The 21,168-nt window shown below is 37.8% G+C and overlaps 1 protein-coding gene across 1 annotated transcript in view; it reads left to right on the top strand.

The window, feature by feature from the left end:
- LOC150108086 (multiple PDZ domain protein-like) overlaps positions 1-21,168 on the top strand; it is a 103,207-nt gene that overhangs the window by 39,183 nt on the left and 42,856 nt on the right. Inside the window, exon 3 of the mRNA XM_090415952.1 lies at positions 13,766-13,882. Coding sequence (XP_090272078.1) covers positions 13,766-13,882 — 117 coding nt within the window. The remainder of the gene's footprint in view (positions 1-13,765; positions 13,883-21,168) is intronic.

The raw sequence follows: 21,168 nt of genomic DNA, 5'->3' as shown, positions 1-21,168 counted from the left end.
CAAGTGGTCATCTTATGTGTATACACCCCGCAAGTTGGCTGTACAGCAGAGGAGAAAGATGAGTTCTGCAACGTGCTAGATGAAGAAATGAGAGAACTGGAAGAAAAACAAGATCGTAATTGTCGGAGGAGACTTGAACAGACACATAGGAAGACAGAATAGGGACTGTGAAAGGGTGCATGGCAGTCACGGAGTGGAAATGATGAACCAAGAAGGAGAGAGGGTTGTGGACTTTGCAGTAGTGTTTGATCTGGCAATTGAGAACTCATTCTTTTGCAAGAGCGAAGAACATTTGATAACATTTAGAAGTAGTAACAACAGTTTAGAATGGCTACATTTTGACTAGAAGAAAACATCTTAAGGAAGTGACAAATTGTAAGGTAATCCCAACAGATCAAGTAGCCCAGCAACACTGGCTGCTGTGCACAGACTTTAAAATAAGGTCAAAGATAAGAACCTTTGGAAGCCATGGGATGAAGACAATTAAGCGGTTTCGCTTAAAAAAAGACAGTGTGAGGAACTGTTTTGGGGAGAGGGTGTTAGAAAGGATTTCAGATGGACTAGAAAGTATACAACATTGGTAGACATAATTGAAAAGCAATTCTGAGCTGTAGTCGAGTGGAAGAGGACAGAGAGGAGTACAAAGAGAGAAAGCGAGAAGCCAAGAGAGTTGTTGTGCAGATGAAGGCCACGGCATACAAGATCTTTATGATCAATTAGAAAAAAAGGAAAGACAGAGAAAATGTATCGATTAGCAATATGTAGAAATAAGGCATCAAAGGACATCTTACATGTGAGGCAGATCAAAGACTCTGGAGGAAGAGTATTAAGGAGGGATGTGAATATAAGAAACAGATGGAGAATATACTTTGAAGGACTTTTGAATGAGGAAAATGCAAGGACTCACTGAGAAGATCGGCAACCTTATGAGGGGATGGTGCAGGACATCAGTAGAGTGGAAGTGAAGAAGGCCATGAAGAGGATGAAGAATGAAAAATTGGTGGGCCCTGACAGGATCCCAGTGGAGGCATGGAAGACACTGGGGAAGAGGGAATTGACCTTCTCTGGAACCTGTTCATAAAAGTTTGCCAACAGGAAAATATACCTGAGGAGTGGAGGGAAAGTATTCTTGTCCCCATCTACAAGGGTAAAGGGGATGCACAAGACTGTAAGAATTACAGAGGAATAAAGCTGATGTCCCACACAAAATCCTAGAAAGGGTTTTTGATGGAAGATTGGAGATTGCAAAAGAGAAATTTGGCTTCATGCTTGGTCGATCAATGACAGATGCTATCTTTGGGTTACGGCAGATAATGGAAAAGTTTGAAGAGAAACAACAGGAGCTACATCTGGTGTTTATTGATCTGGAGAAAGCATATGATAGAGTGCCAAGGCAAGAGGTCTGGAGGTGTCTGAAGGAGAAGACGGTACCGGAGAAATATGTCAGGTTAGTGCAGGAGATGTACAGAAATGTGAAGACAAGAGTTTGGACCTGCCTGGGATAGACAGAAAGTTTTCAAGTGACAGATGGCTTGCATCGAGGGTCAGCATTAAGTCCGTTCCTGTTTAATATTGTGATGGAGGGGGAGATGAGAGAAGACGCACCTTGGACAATGTTGTATGGGAATGACATCATGCTGTGTGCAGAATCAAGAGAAGAAGTGGTAGCTAAACTGGAAAGATGAAGGAAAGTACTGGAAGAGAGAGGTATGAGACTGAGCAGAAGTAAGACAGAGTATATGTGTTGCAAAGTGGATGGCAGCCAGGAGACAGATCTGGAGCTGGAAGGAAATGACATCAGGAAGGTTAGGGACTTTAGATACTTAGCTTCAACAGTGGAAGAGGATGGAGAGGCTGATAAGAAAGTGGAATGCAGGATGGAGGAACTGGAGAGAGATGGCTGGAGTGCTAAAAGGTAAAATCTATAGGACAGTACTGAGACCTATGATGTATGCTATGGAAACTGTGGCCCTGAGGAAAAATGACATCAGCAGGATGAAGGTAGTGGAGATGAGAATTCTTAGGTGGATGTGCGGTGTGACCAGAAAGGATCATCTGAGAAATGACTACGGTGAAAGTTACGAACTTAGGAGCGAAGATACAGGAGGCAAGGTTGAGATGGTTTGGTCATATGATGAGGAGGGAGCACAAATATGTGGGAAGAAAAGTCATGGGACGAGGAAGTGCAGGCAGCCAAAGAAGAGATGGAGGGAGCTGGTGGAGGAGGAGGACTTGGATGGGGTTACAGCCCAAGACGGGAGGTTGTGGAGGAAACTCACCATAAACAGTGACCCTACTTAAGTGGGACAAGCTTCAGAAGAAGAGGAAGAAGTATAAGTTGGGAAGATGAAAATGTATATAGTAATAAAGGAATGGAATTTCTGTAATTCTTGAGGGACAGATGTCTTAGGCAACATGTAACAGATGGTACAAGAGGTTCAAGAGTTTTGGATTTGGTCATAGCATCAGAAGAGCTGATAATAACTGAGATGACATCTCTCCCTCCAGTTGGAGAGAGCGACCATGTGGTTTTGACTTGGAAGATGAATAGACATGCTGGAGTATCAAAGAAAAGGAAACATATGTGGAATTATAAAGCATGTGATTATAATAGTCTTAGATATCAACTTGGGACAGTTCCATGGAGGGCAGAATTGGAATTGTTAGCAGCAATAGTAAGCTGTATTCCACCAGTGAAGAAGAGGACACAATTTAGTGTAAAGTGGACGATAAACAATATCAAACAGGAACTGCAGGTTAAAAAGAGGTTATGGAAGCTATGGACTTTACAACCGTGTTATAAATATCTCTTTTAATATCCCGACATTTCAAAAAAATGGGTACAGCCAAAACACTATTAACAAAATTCTCTACAAGACCTCAATAAAAAAACAAAGACAAACCAAACTACAATAGAACTATAACCATTCCTTACATTAAAGAGACATCAGATAAAATAAACAGAATACTACAAAAATACAACCTCAAAGCCACCCTTAAATCTCCTGAAAAATTAAAAAGCTTACTCAACTCATCCAAAGACCCACTCCCTCTGCTGGCCCACCCTGGAGTATACCGTATTTATTGCACCTGTAACATACCATATATAGGAGAAACAGGACACACAATTCCTATCAGACATAAAGAACATAAACGACACTTTAAATATAATAATTATGGTAAAGCTGGCCTTTCGGATCATACCCTTACATAGAATTGACTGGAAAAGCACTAGTTGTCTACATCACACCAAAACGTGGTATGAACGCAAATTTAAGGAAGCCTGCGAGATTATTACCAACCACCCCAATCTGAACAATAATGATGGTCTAAAAATCCCAAACATATGGAAGGCATATATTCGACTCACAGAACTTTCCTCTCTAAGAGCAACTATAAACAGGCCTGTAGAAAATCCAGGATCCTAAATTAAAAATAACAATCGTAATGCTAAAAATAGGACATTATTACTGAAAGAAAACTATCTGTAAGAAAGAATGTTTATTCATGTTATCATAAATATAGAATTTAGCTTGATGTAGTTTATAAATAATTTTTTTTTTCACTAGAGGTCATGCCAGTAGAATAACTTGTGATCAATTCATTGTTTTTCTAGCTGGTATGTAATGTAACTTAGCTTGTCCTATATATTTGTATATGCTCCAGATGATGATCTTAGTATGAAGATCGAAACATCGGGATATTAAAAGAGTTATTTATAACACCGGTTGTAAAGTCCATAATTTCTAAAATGAATGCTGATCACTGTGTAACACTAAAAGAAAGGTTATGGAAGAGATATAATTAGAGGGGTGGAGAGCAGATGCATGAAGAACATGAGACTCAGGCTAGGAGAGTGACTAATATGAGAAGAGATTGGCACTAAGATCCAAAGAAAATCCTAGGGAATTTTTTTAGCTATGTGACCAGTAGGAGGAAAAATGATTATGGAAGAATGACATTGTGGGATAAAAATGGGAATAGAGTGACTCATGCAGAGGACATAGTGGAGTTGTTCAATATGCACTTTATTGGAGTATTTCATCATGGAGAAGTAAGTTTTAATACTAGAGAGATAGGACAGGTTTGAGCTGCAAGAGGACAGTGTGTTCCAAATACTGAGTACCCTGATGTCAGTAAAGCTGTTGGACTAGATGGTATTTCACCATTTTGAGAATGTGCTAAAGAACTGACAGCTCCGTTGACCTGGCTTTTCAATAAAAGTCTGGCTACAGAAAAGATACCCAAGAAATGGAAGGAAAGTAAGATAGTGTCTTTGCATAAGGATGGTAGCAGACTGGGAGTGTCAAACTATAGACCAGTTTGTGTTTCATCAGTAGTTGTTAAGATCTTGAAGAAATTAGTGAGGGCTCATTTACAGCATTGGACAGATGAGGGTAATGTTATCTGTGAGAGTCGACATGGATTTGTTAAGGGAGCACTCTTCCTTTAGTAATATGATTGTCTTTTATAATAAAGTGATAAGAGCAGTTGATGACGGAAAGGCATATTCTGCCATTTTTTGGATTTTACAAGGCATTTGACACGATACTACATGATAGCTGATATTTAAGTTGCAGCACATGGGTTTTTAGATGTCGGGTTAGTCAATTGGATTCAGGATTGGCTGTCTGATAGGTATCAGAGAGTTGTGTATGGTGGGGCAATATCAAGGAGTTAGAAGGTTACAAGTGGGGGGTCCCAGGGCTCAGTACTAGGAACTGTATTGTTTAAACTTTATATTAACAAAACATCATCAATGGATTGTAGGGGGGGGGGGATATTTAGTTGTTTCAGATGATGTGAAGCTGGTAATGGTTATTAGTAATAGTGCAGATATGCCAAACCTGCAAGAGGATTTGAATAAATTAGATAGATGGGTGACTGAATAGGGGTGTTGGTTTAATGTAGCAAAATACAGGTAACCATTGTATAACGCGGTACTTATACAACAAGGTTTCGATATAACATGGTCTAGAAATTGTAGTAATCCTTTATCTTTTCGTATATTTTTCTCTGCGCATCTTAAAAATCAAATTTTATCTTCGTTAAATTTGCTTCTGCCCGTATCGTTCATGTAGTTATAAGCACCGAATTTATATTAGAGGAAATACCCTTTAGCACACATGTACGTCAATTGTTTACCGTATAAAATGTCTATTATTGAAATTTTTCGTCATTTTTTGCCAGGAAAGCGCATTAAAAATCATAAGTGTGTTAATCTCAAGCTGAGCACTTTATTTTCTGGTGAGTTACATAAATTATGTAATGCATTTTTTATGTAAAAAACTTCTTTTTATAGTAATGGCCACTTAGAGGGCTTTTGAGATATGGTTGAAAACGAAATTAGTGAATTAATTGATTGGATAATAGATTTAAATGAGGAGGAACTGGTACAATTAATAGATGATGTCGAACCAAATGGTGGGTAAAGATCTCCCGAAGATTCTGATTGTGATGAATCTGTTAAAGAATTCAATTTAAAGAAATTAGCAGATGGATTGGACTTGACAAGAAAGTTAGGAAGTTATTTTATGGATAATGATCCCTCAGTGGAGTGCTCCGGAAAATTCACAAGAAAATTGGATATTTGTTTAGCTCCATATTATAAACTTAATAAAAAAAATTGCAGCATAGTTGTAACCAAGGTCTTTTTACTGACTTCTTGATAACTAAACCAGCCGAAGTATGCAATGAGAATTATACAAATGATGTCCAAGATATTTCAAGTGATGATGACGTCCGGCCACTCGTAAATAAAGAACATTTACGAAATGTTTTTGAAGACAGTGATTATGATTAAAATATGCACTTTATTTTAGTTTGCCTAAAACATTTATGCATTATGTGCAATGAAGTTTACATACAATTTGTAATTTTTATAATTTTATACTGTGCATTTTTTCATAGTTTATACGTTTACTTAATTTACTTCAATTACCTGAATTAAATAAAAATATTTTTTTTTGTTGAGTATGTCATTGTTGTTTATATAATTAAAAAAAAAAAGGTTTTGGAACATAACCTTACTTTTTCTATGTGATCTGAGTCTCGCATAACGTGATTTATATAACGCAGCATTTCTATGGACCCTAACATCCTCGTTATATGAGGGTTATCTGTATAAAGTCTTGAAGTTTGGGATACATTCATGGGAGGCTGCATACTCAATTAGAGGAGCTGTACTGAGGAAGTAGGTGAGACAAGAGATCTGCGGATGATAATTGATACAAAACTGAAATTCAGGGAACATATTGCAAAGGTAGTGAAGGGACCTCAGTGGATTGCTGCAATACTGAGAAGGATCCTAACCTGCAGAGATAAAAGAGTTATCGATCCATTGTATAAGACCATGATCAGACCACACTTAGACTGTTGTTCTCAGATTTGTTCCCCAGGATTTGAAGGGATAAATTAACTGTGGAAAAATACATAGGCAAATAACAAAGATGATTTCAGATCTGTAAACTGTTAGTTATGAGAATCGGTAAGAGAATGTGGACTTGTAGAGTTTGGTAGATAGAAGAAGGAGAGGTGATATGATTCAGACTTTTAAACTGTTGAGAGGTAGTTACAGGATTGACACTGGGGCATTCTTTTGCTAGGTGGAACAGCATGAAAGAGCAATAACAAGGGGCTATCCCTGGAAGTTGCAAAAGGAAGCTGTGTGCGAGAGAGTGAGGAATGGTTTCTTTGCATGGAGAGTGGTTGAACCGTGGAATGCATTGCCTGATAGAGCGGTGAGAGCAAGAACGGTGAATGAGTTCAAGGAGTGGTATTGATAGACTTTGTGTTTCCTAGGAAGGACCTCCCATGTTGAGTCTTTTGACTTCATGGAGGCCTGAATAATAGTAATAATAATAAAGATATGCACAGATTCACACACGGAGTTAAGATATAAGAAATAAGGAAAGTTTCATTGACAGTGTTATTGTTGATAGTGATAACTTCACGCTGGTTCAGAACACGAGTATATTATTATTATTTTATTATTATTATTATTTCGGGTGACTCCAGAGAGTCCTTAGAATCATCGAGGGAGGCCCTAAACATCATGTCCACACAACTATAACATTCTCACAGTATCTATCATACCTTATCTTGAACTCACTCACCGTCGTAGCACCCACAATAGACTCTGGCAGCTTATTCCACTCATTTACCACTCTAAAAGTAAAGAACCCTCTAAACGTAAAAAGTAAAAAACTCTAAAAGTAAAAAAAAAAAAAAAAAGAAATATAGAGGATTTGAAATCGGAAGTAATCGCCATTAATTTTGAGGAATAAAATTGAATGTTATATTGAAAAGAATAGTGTGGAAGAAAAAAAATAAAGTCTACTTGCTTTCAAAATTGAACTGTAGACTCAAATAAACAAATAATATTCAAGACTTGAATAAAAGGTGAGAATTTGAAAACTTGAACCAAACCTTAGAGATATATTAACAGAATCTGAAAAAAGCATTGATTAATTCAGCCAGAGAGCTGTGTGGGGTTCTCTGCAAGGATAAAAAAAAAAAAAATTAGAACTTCATGGTGGACTCCGTAGGTTAAAGAGGCTATGGAGAAAACAATAAAGTGCATTGAAATGTGCTAGCAAGTAAGTTAACTGTTGATCTAAGAGAATAGAGAGAAAAAAATGTAAGAAAGCAAATGCTGTGTAAAACTGTTAAACAGAAGTCATAGAAAGATTTATACAGTGCTTCAATTTCTGACAATTTTCTCTGTATTCTCTTAGATGCCAAGAGAAAATTGTTCAAGACACCACACTTATATGGTGTAAATGTAACATTATATCAAGCAATGCATGTCTATATTTGATAATGAGCACCCCTGTCTCAGGACTGACATGTTTGTATCATGCACGAGATAAAGATGCTAATTATCTCTGCTGTCTTTCGTCATTTGGACCCACCAGTTGGAGAGAGTGACCATATGGTTTTGACTTGGAAAATGAATAGACATGCAGGAGTATCAAAGAGACAGGAACGTATGTGAAATTATAAGGCAGGTGATTATAATAGTCTAAAACGTCAACTTGGGGAAGCTTCATGCAGAGAGGAATTGGAAGTCCGGGATATCATCAGTGCGTGGGAAATTTTGAAAGAATATTTGTTAGCAGCAATAGTAAGTTGCATACCACAAGTGAAGAAGAGGACACAATTTGGAGTAAAGTGGATGACAAACAATATTAAACAGGAATTGCTTGCAAAAAAGAGGCTATGGAAGAGAGATAAGGAGACAGGTGAAGAGAAGATGCATGAAGAATATAAGACACAGGCCAGAAGAGTGACTAGTATGTTAAGGAAGGCAAAACTGGAATATGAGAGGAGATTGGCTCTAAGATCCAAAGAAAATCCTAGGGAATTTTTTAGCTATGTGGCCAGTAGGAGAAGAAATGATTGTGGAATAAAAATGGAAATAGAGTGACTGATACAGAGGATATAGTGGAATTGTTCAGTGAACCCTTTATTGGAGTATTTCATCCTGGAGGAGTCAGTTTTAACACTAGAGGGATAGGGCAGGTTCAGAGGATATAGTGGAATTGTTCAGTGAACCCTTTATTGGAGTATTTCATCCTGGAGGAGTCAGTTTTAATACTAGAGGGATAGGGCAGGTTTAATTTATAGTATAACCAAGTGGAAAAAACATTCAACAACTATCTCTAATCCAGAGTATCTTAATAATAAGTTGTGACACCTTTTCGCTACTCGTATATAAAAATATGACTTCTGCATTACTTCAATCTTGGTACCACCTGGTCCATGTGGTTAGCCTAATGGCTATGTGCCTTGCAACCATATGCCTGGGGAAGGGATGTCCTAGGTTCAATTCCTGTTGAGGACATGAGGATGTCAAGGATCTTCTTCAGCCACAACCAAGTTAGCTGGTCCGGGTGTGGCCAGCAGGGCTTTTCCACCAGTTTATCTTGGATTTTTCATCCCCCAAGCAGGCAAACTGGCCCTGTGGACACACAGGCTACAGTCATAGGGTATAGTATGGCAAGGAAGGCAACAGAAACCGCCTTGCTCATAATCATTTCCCTAGTATGGTAGCATATAGCTACCGCCACCAGCCATATTGCTGAGGGAATAGAATAGAAATAGGTATCACCTCTGGGTCTGGCTCCCACTGATGAGACTTCAATAAAGGTTGAAACCGGTCTGGGTAGTGGCCCTTCCCATAATGCATATCATTATACGTGCTAGGATATGTGATTTGCATTATGGGCTACTAAGGCAAGTGGTGTGAAGTCATACAATGAGTTGTCCCAGTCCTGAAAATATTTCAGGTGCAGACTTATTTGCTTACACTTGGATAAACGATTAAACCAAGTATATATAATTTCTTGGTATCTTTAATTTATAGTATAACCAAGTGGAAAAACTTTCAACAAGATTTGATAATGTTGGAGTCTTGACAGGTAACAGATTGATTTGGAGGAAAATTGTGGAAAAGAAGTTGGTAATGATGTAAATTTTGCATGTAGTATCCTTTTCACCCCTTGAGAGTGCACATCAGGAGTTTGATGATGATGATGATAGTGTCCATCCATTCTTAGTCCAGCTTTGTTGTTAGTCTTGGCTAAATTGATAACTGCTTTGGTTAAAAGCTGTTAGTTTTTAACTGTATGGTGCCACAAATATTTGTGAATATTTTTAAGGTGTGAGGATCCTTGGTCTCATGGATCTTTAGTTTTCTGAGCAATATTTTTAGCTTATTTGATCATTTATCCACCTCCTCCTCTTGTGATGATGATGCTCTACTAATATACTATAGGGTTATCCACATTTTTTTTTTGAATGAAATTGCTCTATTAATAAAAAAAAATGAAAGAAAGAAAAAGAAAAGAAGTTATAATTAATTAGTAGCATTTCTTCAATGCTATGCAAGTTGTTTACCATGTACTAATAATAATTGCCATATGCTTAAAACTTGCTGAAGAAATTTGGGAATTTTTCCCATACTGAGAGAAGTTTAGAGGTTAAAGCAATAATTTATTTCAGTGTTTAATGCTGATGTTTAAAGATAAGAGTTCTTTTCATATTTTTTATCTATTGAATATATGCAAAATTTTCAAAATATATGCATTTTTGAAGGCTCAGGTCAAGAGAGTGACGTATAGTAAGGAAGGCAAAACTGGAATATGTGAAGAGATTGATCCTGAGATTCAAAGAAAATCATAAGGAATTTTTAAGTATGTGACTAGTAGGAGCAGAAATGATTGTGGAAGAATGACATTGTTGGATAAAAATGAGAATAGAGTGACTGATGCAAAAGAGTGGAGTTGATCAGTGAACGCTTTATTAGAGTATTTCATCCTGGAGAAGTAGATTTTAATACTAGAGGGATAGGGCAGGTTCGAGATTTAGAAGTGCATGACGTGTGTGTGTGTGTGTGTGTGATTCAAATACTAAATACTCTGGATGTTTAGTTCCCTTATTAAATAAAGCAATGGAACTGGATGGAAGAACGTCACCACAGATTTTCTGACCCTTGACCTGACTTTTCAATGAAAGTCTCGCCAAGGGAAAGGTACCCAAGGAGTGAAAAGAGGATAAGATAGTGTCTTTGCATAAGGATGGTAGCAGACTGGGAGTGTCAAACTATAGACTAGTTTGTGTTTCATCAGTAGTTGTTAAGATCTTAAAGAAATTAGTGAGGGCTCATTTACAGCATTGGGCAGATGAGGGTAATGTTATCTGTGAGAGTCAACATGGATTTGTTAAGGGGATACTCTTTCTTTAGTAATATGATTGTCTTTTAGGTTTCAGGACAGTTTGTCCAATCGAAATCTTGTCCATTCCCTCGATTTCGTCCATTACTTTTCTCGTCCAGTAGGACATTTCGTCCAATATTGTTCATCCAATGCTATTTGTCCAATTGAAAATAATCTACAAAATTATTGTTATCATTTTCACTCTTATAACAAGAATAAGACTAGACAGTATTGGCGATGCTAGGTTCGTCACAGTTGCAATGCTAGGTGCATCAACTGCCAGTTTAGACAACATCTTGGTGTACAAAGACGGCAAGGACGATCACCAACATGAATCAGGCATGGATGGAGAGGTTAGGAAAGTTAAAAATAATCTAAAGAGAAGGGTGCAAGACAATATGTATGGTCCACCCTCGCACGTTATGCGTATGGTTATAGGACAAGTTCAGCAAGATGAAGTATTACTTATGTTGCTGGAGAGGAATGGTTTACGGAGGCAAGTCCATAGATGGCAGAAGACTGTGAAGCCTCGTACTCTCGAAAGTTTGGTTGGCATTGAGATACCGGAAGAATATCAAGTAACATTAAATCATGACAGCTTTCTTTTTTATGATTCTGGTGTACAGGATGAGGATCGTCTTCTTGTTTTTGCCATAACGGAGAACCTAAGATTACTTGGAGTGAGTGTCATTACCTTCTCCGATGGCACATTTAAAACTATGCCCTCACAGTTTGCTCAGCTGTTTACTATGCATGGAATATTTTGAGAGCATGTCATGCCTCTGGTGTATGCTTTAACTCCCGCAAAAACTGAGACTACATATCAGTCAATATACCAGCATGTTGTCAACACCACAAAATAAAGCAGGAATCATTGTCAATCTACATACTGTTATTGTGGATTTTGAGCTGGCGAATATGAATGCTGCATGGGAGATATTTCCTAATGCAAATATAAAGTGTTGTCATTTTCACTTTTCTCAGGCCCTTTGGTAACATATGGCAGCTTTGGGTCTGTCACAGCAGTATAAAGTTGCAGGAAGCTCTATATCTGAAGAAGCATCAATGCTGTTCGGCTTACCATTCATGCTGCCAGTCGACAATACCACATTGTAGAGTTGTAGAGAGTGTTTCGGAAGACCTGGACGGAATGATAGCGTATGTTGAATATGTTTACATCAGAGGGCTTAGAGGGGGCGGAAAACCCTCGCTTTCTACCCAAGGTATGGAATATCCATGATTTGGTCATCAATGGGACACAGAGAACCAACAATTCTGTAGAAGGTTAGCATAACAAATTCCAAAAGTTGATGTGGTGTACCATCCATCACTTTGGAGGTTTGTCAATTCCCTGAAGGAGGAACAGAGGCAGAACGAACAAGATATAACATGCCTTCTTGGAGGTCAAAGAATCATGAGGGATGCTGTGAATAGGTGGTACCTACATAACCAAGAACGCATTTTCTCTCTAGCAATATCCTCGGTACAAGGCTGAAAACAGACTCAACACGTACCTGCGATCAATCACTTACCACTTGAAGGTGAACCCAGCCGAGGAAGACTAAATTCTCCAAGCTCCGCAGATTTCAAAATCCATTATCTCGTTTTCACATACCGTATCACATCTATTTCCAAATTAATTCTGTTGTTTCCTTATTTGATTTGGTATAATTAATTGCTCACATACATATCTTGTAGAAATTTGTACAAATTAAAACAAGTGGATCAGAATCACTCTTGCGTTTTCACTGCTGAGTGGAAAAATCTAGGTTGGACATAGTGATGTATAGGGCAAATTGAGGTTGGACAAACTTATAAAAGGACAAAAAATCTTGGACCATCTGCCCTCAAACCATCTTTTATAATAAAGTGATAAGAGCAGATGATGAGGGAAAGACATATTCTGCCATTTTTTGATTTTACAAAGGTATTTGACAAGATAGTGCATGATAGCTGATATCTGTTTTGAATTACATGGGTTTAGATATCAGGTTAGTGAACTGGATTCAGATTGGCTATCTGATAGCTATCAGAAAGTTGTGTATGGGGGGGGGGGACTAGTATCAAGGAGGCAGAAGGTTACAAATGGGGTCCCACAGGGCTCAGTACTGGGACCTATATTGTTTAACCTTTTTGCAATGGATTGCAGGGTAATATTCAGTTGTTTGCAGATGATGTGAAGCTGGAAGGGTTATTAGTAATAGTGCAGATGTGGTAGCCCTGCAAGAGGATTTGAATAAACTGGACAGATGGGCAAATGAAAGGGGGTTGTCAGTTTAATGCAGCTAAATGTAAAGTCTGGAATTTTTAGATACAGTAATGGGAGGCCACATACTCTGTTGGAAGAACTATACTGGAAGAAGTGGGGGGGGGGAGGCAAGGGATCTGGGGGGTGATGATTTTTTCACCTTGCAGTATGTTCCCTGAATTTCAGGAAACATATTGCAAAGGTGGTGAAGGTAACCTAGAAGATTGCTGCAATGATGAGGAAAGATGCTGACCTGCAGAGATAAGAGTTTCCATTCCATTGTATAAAGCCCTGATCAGACCACACTTGGACTATTGTTCTGAAAAATGTGGTTCCCAGGATTTGAAGGAGATAAATTAACCATGGAAATAGTGCAGGGGCAGATAACAAAGATGGTGTCAGAACTGTACAATGTTAGTTTTGAAGACAGGCTGAGAGAATGTGAATTCCTGAGGTTGGTAGATAGAAGGAGAAGTGATATGATTGAGACTTTTAAACTGTTGAGAGGTAGTTACAGGGTTGACACTGAGGAGGTCTTTCATTTGGTGGAACATGTGGAAGGAGCGAAGACAACAGGCCATCGCTGTGAGGAAGAAGGTGAGGAGTGGTTTCTTAGCATAGAGGGTGGTTTAACTGTAGAATGCATTACCTGATATGTGGGGAGAGTAAGAACAGTCAAGGAGTGGTATGATAGACTGAGTTTTCTAGGATGGGCCTTCCATGACAAGTCTTTTGACTCCATGGAGGCTTGAATCATAATAACAATAATAATTAATACTATGTAAATTTTTTTTTCTAGGTCAAGGGAGGAGTAGCTGAGGCCGATGGAAGATTAATGCGTGGAGATCAGATTCTTGAAGTCAATGGACATGATCTCAGAAATGCAACACAAGAATTTGCTGCTGCATTATTAAAGGTACATTTTATGTATATAAAACTTCTTTGGAAATCTTTATTTGTAAAAATGGAATTGACATGTAAATAATAATAATTAATATAGTGGAATGTTTTATATACAATGACTTGGTAAGCTTAACAAGTATATATAATGTTGGGAACAAGTCAAAATTATAACAGGAAACAAAAACATTAACTGGAGTCCTAGTTAGTGTCCTCTGGTATTAAAGGTAGCGTATGGCCAGTGTGTCATGTGATCTAAGAATCAGTCTTCCAAATTTTTCTAAATTAATGCAGCCAATCTTGTCGAGTTTGGGAGAATGTGATCCGTATATGCTACTGACTTGAAAAATAACCATTTAGATTTGTAACAGCACTTTTGTAGCCTTTCTGTGCAATTTTCTGGTTTATGGTACTTTATATACTCCTCATGGAATATTTTCTCTGTCTATTCTGGTTTGTAATTTCTTCATACATTTTATTTGTCACTGCATCTCTTCCACATTATAATTCTCTCACTGAATTCAGGAAGAATCTTAGTTTTGATTTTAAAAAAAAGCTTATATGTAAAAAAAAACAGGTGTCAAGTACTTAAACAAATTTTTAATGGAAACTGTGCAATTATAATATTTATTATATACACGTATTCACAAGAATATAGTAATTTTATTACAGCAAATATTTCAACCATAAACTAACTGGTCATCATCAGTGTATCAGAATAATCACTAGAATATTATGACTATTTACAGAGCTGAACCAGATGCCACCTAGTGAGTGGTTACAATAAAATAAGTTTACAATTAAGGCCTAAAATTAAATAAAAAATAAATTTAATTAATTACATAATAAAATGTCACAGCATTGTATTAAATTAAAAAAAATCAAATAAATAAATGCCAGCCTGTTGGCCGAGTGATTAGCATATCCACTCTCCAACCAAAATGCTGCAGGTTCGAATCCCACCATGGGCATGGATGGTTGTGATTATCTGAAAATAATAGTGGTGCTGGTGTAGATGATGATGATGATAGTTGTGGTTCGTTGTAGTTGATGGATTGTGAATGGTGGAGACAGAGAGTTGTAGAGTAGGTGCCCTCTCTTGATGAATCTTTGAACTCCCTGGAGGTGTCGTGTAATAATAATAAATAATAATAATAATACTTAAAATGGGGGGCATTATTGCTTGCCATTTATGAGGATGAGACCCTCCTAAATCTTGGCAATAGAAAGACAGTCTTTCCAATTTAAATTTGGACAGTGTAGAAGTGCTTCAACTGCGCAAACCTAAACCTGCAATGATGTAAAAGCCAGATTTTTCAGGTTTGTTGTTGTTGGTGGTGGTGCCTGGTTTGAAATATACTCTTGTATATGCTAGTCTAATGTTTTGGCTAATTTCTCTCATATTCCATATAAATTCATATTCAGCTGGCTATTTTAAGATTTAACTTGCCTCTTCATTAAAATCTGTGCCTAAATATCTGAAACATTTTTCTTGTTTTGTAGGCTCTCCATTCAGAAGGCAGTTGACGTGTTGAATGTTTCAAATCAAAATAAGATGGTGATCTTAATATAAATATTAAGATCACCATCTTATTTGACCTTCATATTAAATCATCATCTGTAGTATACACATATATACAAAGAAACTAGATAATGTATCTCTTAATGAATTGTAACCAAATAACAGTACTCTAGCTTTGATGTAGTTTAGTTTTTGTTTTTTTTTTATTTTCACCGGTGGTCAAGCCAGTAGTGTTAATGGTTGACCAAATTGGCTTGAGTTTAGCATACTATGTAGATTGTAATGTAGCTTGTTCCTGTGTGTGTGTGTGTGTGTGTGTGTGTGTGTGTGTGTGTGTGTGTGTGTGTGTGTGTGTGTGTGTGTGTGTGTGTGTACTCCTGATGATGACTTTAATATGAAGATTGAAACATTGGGTAGTTATTTTGGTTTTTATTAAACTGAAGTTTTACTATAACACAGTAGTTGTTTCCACACTTTTTTAATAATGAAGGCTGAACTCTGTGTAACTGTGAAAGAAAGGATAGTGTACTTCAGGCATTCCCAACCCTATACCCGTGGGTGCCATGCCGCCCGTCGATCAATTTGTGTGTGCCCGCTGCTGTTCAATCGTGTGCCATATAGTTTGAAATAATCACGTGCACATCACGCAACAATTCATGACATGCTATACGACGCATGCGTTAATGACACATGACGATTATTAAATGCATACAATGTAAAGTAGACCCGCATTCGAAGTTGCATTCATTTAACAAGAGAATTCAAAAATTTGCTTGAAAAAATAGATGGTGCCCATTGCCCTTAGAATGTGCTCTAGGAAACAAAACGGTTGGGAACCCCTGGTGTACTTAACAGTGTACAACTATCATTAACATTCTCTTCACTCCTTGAAGTACATATCAGGAATTGCTGGTATTGTTTTCACTATTGTCATAGTATTACAATATAGTAATCCCGAACATCAAGCCCATTTTTACCCCATTAATAGGTATCCACTGGATACTGAATGAAAATGGGCTTGATGTTTGGGATTTGGTACAGCTCAATGAATTATTATTCCAGCTGAGCTTCACCCAATTAAGTAAGATTTCTATTTTCATCAGGAAACCAGGTCAAACAGCGAAAGGTCTGTTACTGGAAAAAACTCAACTTCAGAAGAATTAACCACCTCACCAGCCATTATGGATCAAATATGCATCCTCATATGCTTCGTGTCCATCATATATTTCAATGTAATAACAATAGTATTACAATTTTAATATGCACTTCGCATCCATGATAAACTTGACGTCTATAGACATCTTGGTCAGTAGGGTGGTTAAAGATGTGCAACATGAACATAACAAGTATCAATGGAAAAGGAGAAGTCAAACTTGGAGAAGAACTAGAAAAGTGCCTTGTGAGCATAATTGTTACTAAGATAAAACAGATGAGATCCTAGTAAATTATTACCATAGGATGTTACATTTGTGCAAAAGTGATTGAGAAAAGGAAGTAGTAATAATAGCATCCAACAGTAAACACAATGATCAACTATCCAAAATAATCACTTGACATTTCTCGTCTGTTCAGCCAAAGATTGTCGGAATAAGTGAGACATAGTTGGAAGAGGATGACATCCTGACAGGAATAGAGATGGAAGGGTATGATGTGTTTCGTGAGGATAGAAGGGGTAAAAGGGGGGATGGGGAGTGCTACTGATGATAGAGAAAGAGTTATGTCCATACAAAGTAGAGATGCATGAGAGAAATAGTGCCAGTGGTTTTGAGGCAGTATGATGTGCAATAGAGGTGAATGGAATCAAATACTTGGTGGGATGTTGTTATAGACCAGGTAATGTGGATGATGGTGATAATGAAATGTATAATCAAATTAGCCAAGCAAATAAGAAAAGGGTGATCATTATGGGTGATTTTAATTATGGCAATATAGGCTGGAATGATGAGATAGCAACTGGAAGTAAAGAAAATGAGTTTCTTGAGTGTTTGAGGGATAACTGCCTCACACAGTATGTAACAGAGGGCACACGAGGATTGAGGGTCTTGGATTTGGTCATCTCATCAGAGGATGTAATTATAAATGAGGTGTCAAATCATCCACCAATTGGTGAGAATGACCATGAGGTGATTACGTGGGTAGTTGCCAGCAGTGTTGAGGACCTCTGTAAGAAAAGGGTATATGTAGAACTACAATGGGGGGTGATCATGAAGAGCTCAGGAGACAGCTTGCAGGTGTAGCATGGAATGAGGAGTTAGCTGGAAAAGAGATCAATGCAGCTTGAGGGGGGGGGGGGATTTTCAAAAACGAGATTAAGCATGCAATACAGAGAACTAGTTCTCTGTATTGCATGCAAATCAGTGGACCTAGCTGTAGATCCAGGAATGAGCTGTTGTGTTTATATACAAATGCTAGAAGTGTAAGAAACAAGGCAGATGAAATGGCTGCACTAATTGTGTCTGTTCACCCAAAAATTGTTGGAATAAGTGAGACATGGTTAGATGAGGACAACATCTTGACAGGAATAGAGATGGAAGAATATGGTGTGTTTCGTGAGGATAGAAGAGGTAAAAAGGGAGGGGAAGTGCTATTGTTGATAGAGAAAGAGTTTTGTTCATACAGTGTAGAGATGCAAGAGAGAAATAGTGCCAGTGGTTTTGAGGCAGTATGGTGTGAGATGGAGGTAAATGGAATGGAATGAAATACTTGGTTGGATGTTGTTATAGACCAGGAAATGTGGATGGTAGTGACTATGAAATGCATAATCAAATTAGCCAAGCAAATAAGAAAAGAGTGACCATTATGGGTGATTTTAATTATGGCAATATAGACTGGAATGATGAGATAGCAACCGGAAGTAAAGAAAATGAGTTTCTTGAGTTTTTGAGGGATAACTACCTCAGACAATATGTAACAGAGGGCACATGACGATTGAGGGTCTTGGATTTAGTAATCTCATCAGAGGATGTAATTATAAATGAAATGTCAAATCACCCACCAATTGGTGAGAGTGACCATGAAGTGATTACCTGGGTAGTTGCTAGCAGTGTGAGGACCTCTGTAAGAAAAAGGTATATGTGGAACTACAAGGGGGGGGGGGGAGTATGAAGAGCTCAGGAGACAACTTGCATCTGTAGCATGGAATGAGGAGTTAGCTGGAAAAGAGATCAATGCAGCTTGGGGGATTTTCAAAAACTATCTAGTAGATGCAATGTCTAAATGTATTCCAAGGGGGAGAAGGTTAAATAAGGTAGGTGTGAGATGGATGAATAAAGAGATTAAGCATGTGATACAGAGAAAAAGGGCATTGTGGCAGCATAAGAGAAGTAGAAATAACCAATTCCATGAGGTCTACAAAGACCAGGCAAGGAGGGTGACTTGGTTGGTGAGGACAGCTAAAGAGAGGTATGAACAGCAGTTAGCCAATGAAGCCAAAAAGAATCCTAAGGAGTTCTTTCGATATGCAGCCAGAAAAAGAAAGAATGATTATGGAAGGATGACATTGATTGGAGAAAATGGTATAAAGACATTTGTTGTGGAATGTGTGATAGAGATATCTAATGAGCAGTTTATGAAGGTCTTTCAATCTTGTGAATGTGACTTCATGGAGAGATTGAGAGGAGTTGATGATAGAGAGGAGAGACTGACTGTAAGTGAGCAAGAGGTGTATGGGGAGTTGAGTAAACTATATGTAAATAAGACTGTGGGACTTGATAATATATCACCACATATTCTGAAAGAATGTGCCAGGGAGTTGACACCTGCCTTGACATATTTTTTTAATACGAGTCTTGCACTCGGTCAAGTTCCTAAGGAGTGGAAGGAGGGCAAGATTGTGCCACTACTTCATAAAGGAGGTGATCGAACTCAAGCATCAAACTATAGGCCTATCTGTGTGTCAGGTATTGTAGTTGAGTTGTTGGAGAAGCTTGTGAGAACTAGGATCCAGAGTTGGGTTGACAACAATGGTATTATCTTTGATGGACAGCATGGATTTGCTAAAGGGAGGTCATGTTTTAGTAATCTACTTACTTATTACAATAAAGTGACTGCTTCCTTGGACAGAGGAGAAGGATACACAGTAATATACTTGGATTTCGCGAAGACTTTTGATAGGGTACCTCATGATAAGTTGACAGTCAAACTAGAGCAGATGGGGTTGAATATTAGATTAGTGCATTAGATTGAAGACTGGTTATCTGATAGGTATTACCAAGTTGTGTATGGGGGAGTGATATCCAGGAAAAGGAAAGTCACTAGTGAAGTGCCCAGGGACCATTACTGTTTGACTTGAATATTAGTGATATTGGTGAAGATTTAGATGGAGATATTCAGTTGTTTGCAGATGATGCAAATTTGGGACGAACTATGAAGAGTAGTGAAGATGTTATGGCCTTACAAGAAGACTTGAATAAATTGAGTGATTGGGCACGGAAATGGGGATGTGAGTTCAATGTTGCAAAATGTAAGGTTTTAAAATTTGGAAAACAAAGATGAGATGCAGAATTTATGCTTGGTGAGGATATATTGTTGGAGGAAATAAGAGATCTGGGGGTGATAGTGGATAAGGATCTGAAATTTAGGGGACACATAGCCAAAATTGTGAAGACAACACAAAGGCTTCTGGGAATGATGCGGAGGACACTGACTTGTAGAAGTAGGGAGATTCTTTGATTAGGCAACACATGGACTATTGTGCCCAGATTTGGTCATCTGGTTTTCAGAAGGATGAACAGATGTTGGAGAGGGTCCAGAGGTGACTGACTAAGGTAGTTTCTAACCTTTGGAATGTCGAGTATGAGGAAAGATTGAGAAGATGTAATTTCCAGAGTCTGGTGGACAGGAGGAAGACGGGAGATATGATAGAACCTACAAGTTGGTAAGGGGTTGTTATAGAATCAATGCTGGAGAAGTTCTACAGAAAATAGAGGGAGATCAGGGATGAACCAGAAGTCATCCCTGGAAACCGTATAAAGAGGATGCTAATAGGGGAGTGGGAGGTAGGTTTTTTTCGTGCTAATGATTGGAATGCCTTGCCTGAGAGTGTGGTGTCTGCAAGAAGTTTGAGTGTGTTTAAGACATGGTATGATGAGCTGTGTGTGTGATAAAAGGACCTCCCAGATGAGTCTTTGACTCCATGAGGTCTTGGGGTAATAATAATAATAATAATAATAATTGCAACTTTCAGATTAAGGTGATCATCTGGAGTATACCCATATATACAAAGAAACAAGCTACACTACAATCTACATGGTATGCTAAAGTTACTAGTCAAATGTTAAAACTACTGACAATTTTAACAGTTCACCAAATTAATGTAATTTTAGCATTCCATGTAGATTGTAGTGTAGCTTGTTTCTTTGTATATATGTATATACTCTAAATGATGATCTTAATGTGAAGGTCAAAGCATTGAGTGATTATTTTGGCTTATATTAAACTGAAGTTTTATTTTAACATGATAGTTGTTTCCATAATTTTTAATAATGTTTGCTGATCACATGTAACCATGAAGGATAAAAAAACAATGATCAACTACATGAAATTGCCTTGCTTCTCATGCTGTTGACACTAGGCGCACAGTTCTTTGGAACCAGACAAAGATTCTTCATTACATCAGGTTCAGATTTAATCATCTTTTTCTTAAAACATGTGAAATGCTATAACAATGCCAATCTCTTCTCTCCCGTAGTCCTAAATGGACCATTGAGTCATTCATGGCTGGTAGGTGATATTTTTTTTAGCCTCCTCCAATCATCTCGGTCTCTTGTGCTTGATGTCAG

This window comes from Typopeltis vanoorti, chromosome 3 (genome assembly GCF_054136105.1).
Source record: "Typopeltis vanoorti isolate ZY-2024b chromosome 3, IOZ_Tvanoo_1.0, whole genome shotgun sequence".
In the NCBI taxonomy this organism is placed as follows: Eukaryota; Metazoa; Arthropoda; class Arachnida; order Uropygi; family Thelyphonidae; genus Typopeltis; species Typopeltis vanoorti.
The sequence above is the reverse complement of the archived record's forward strand: the minus strand, read 5'-3'. Positions and strand labels throughout refer to the sequence as shown.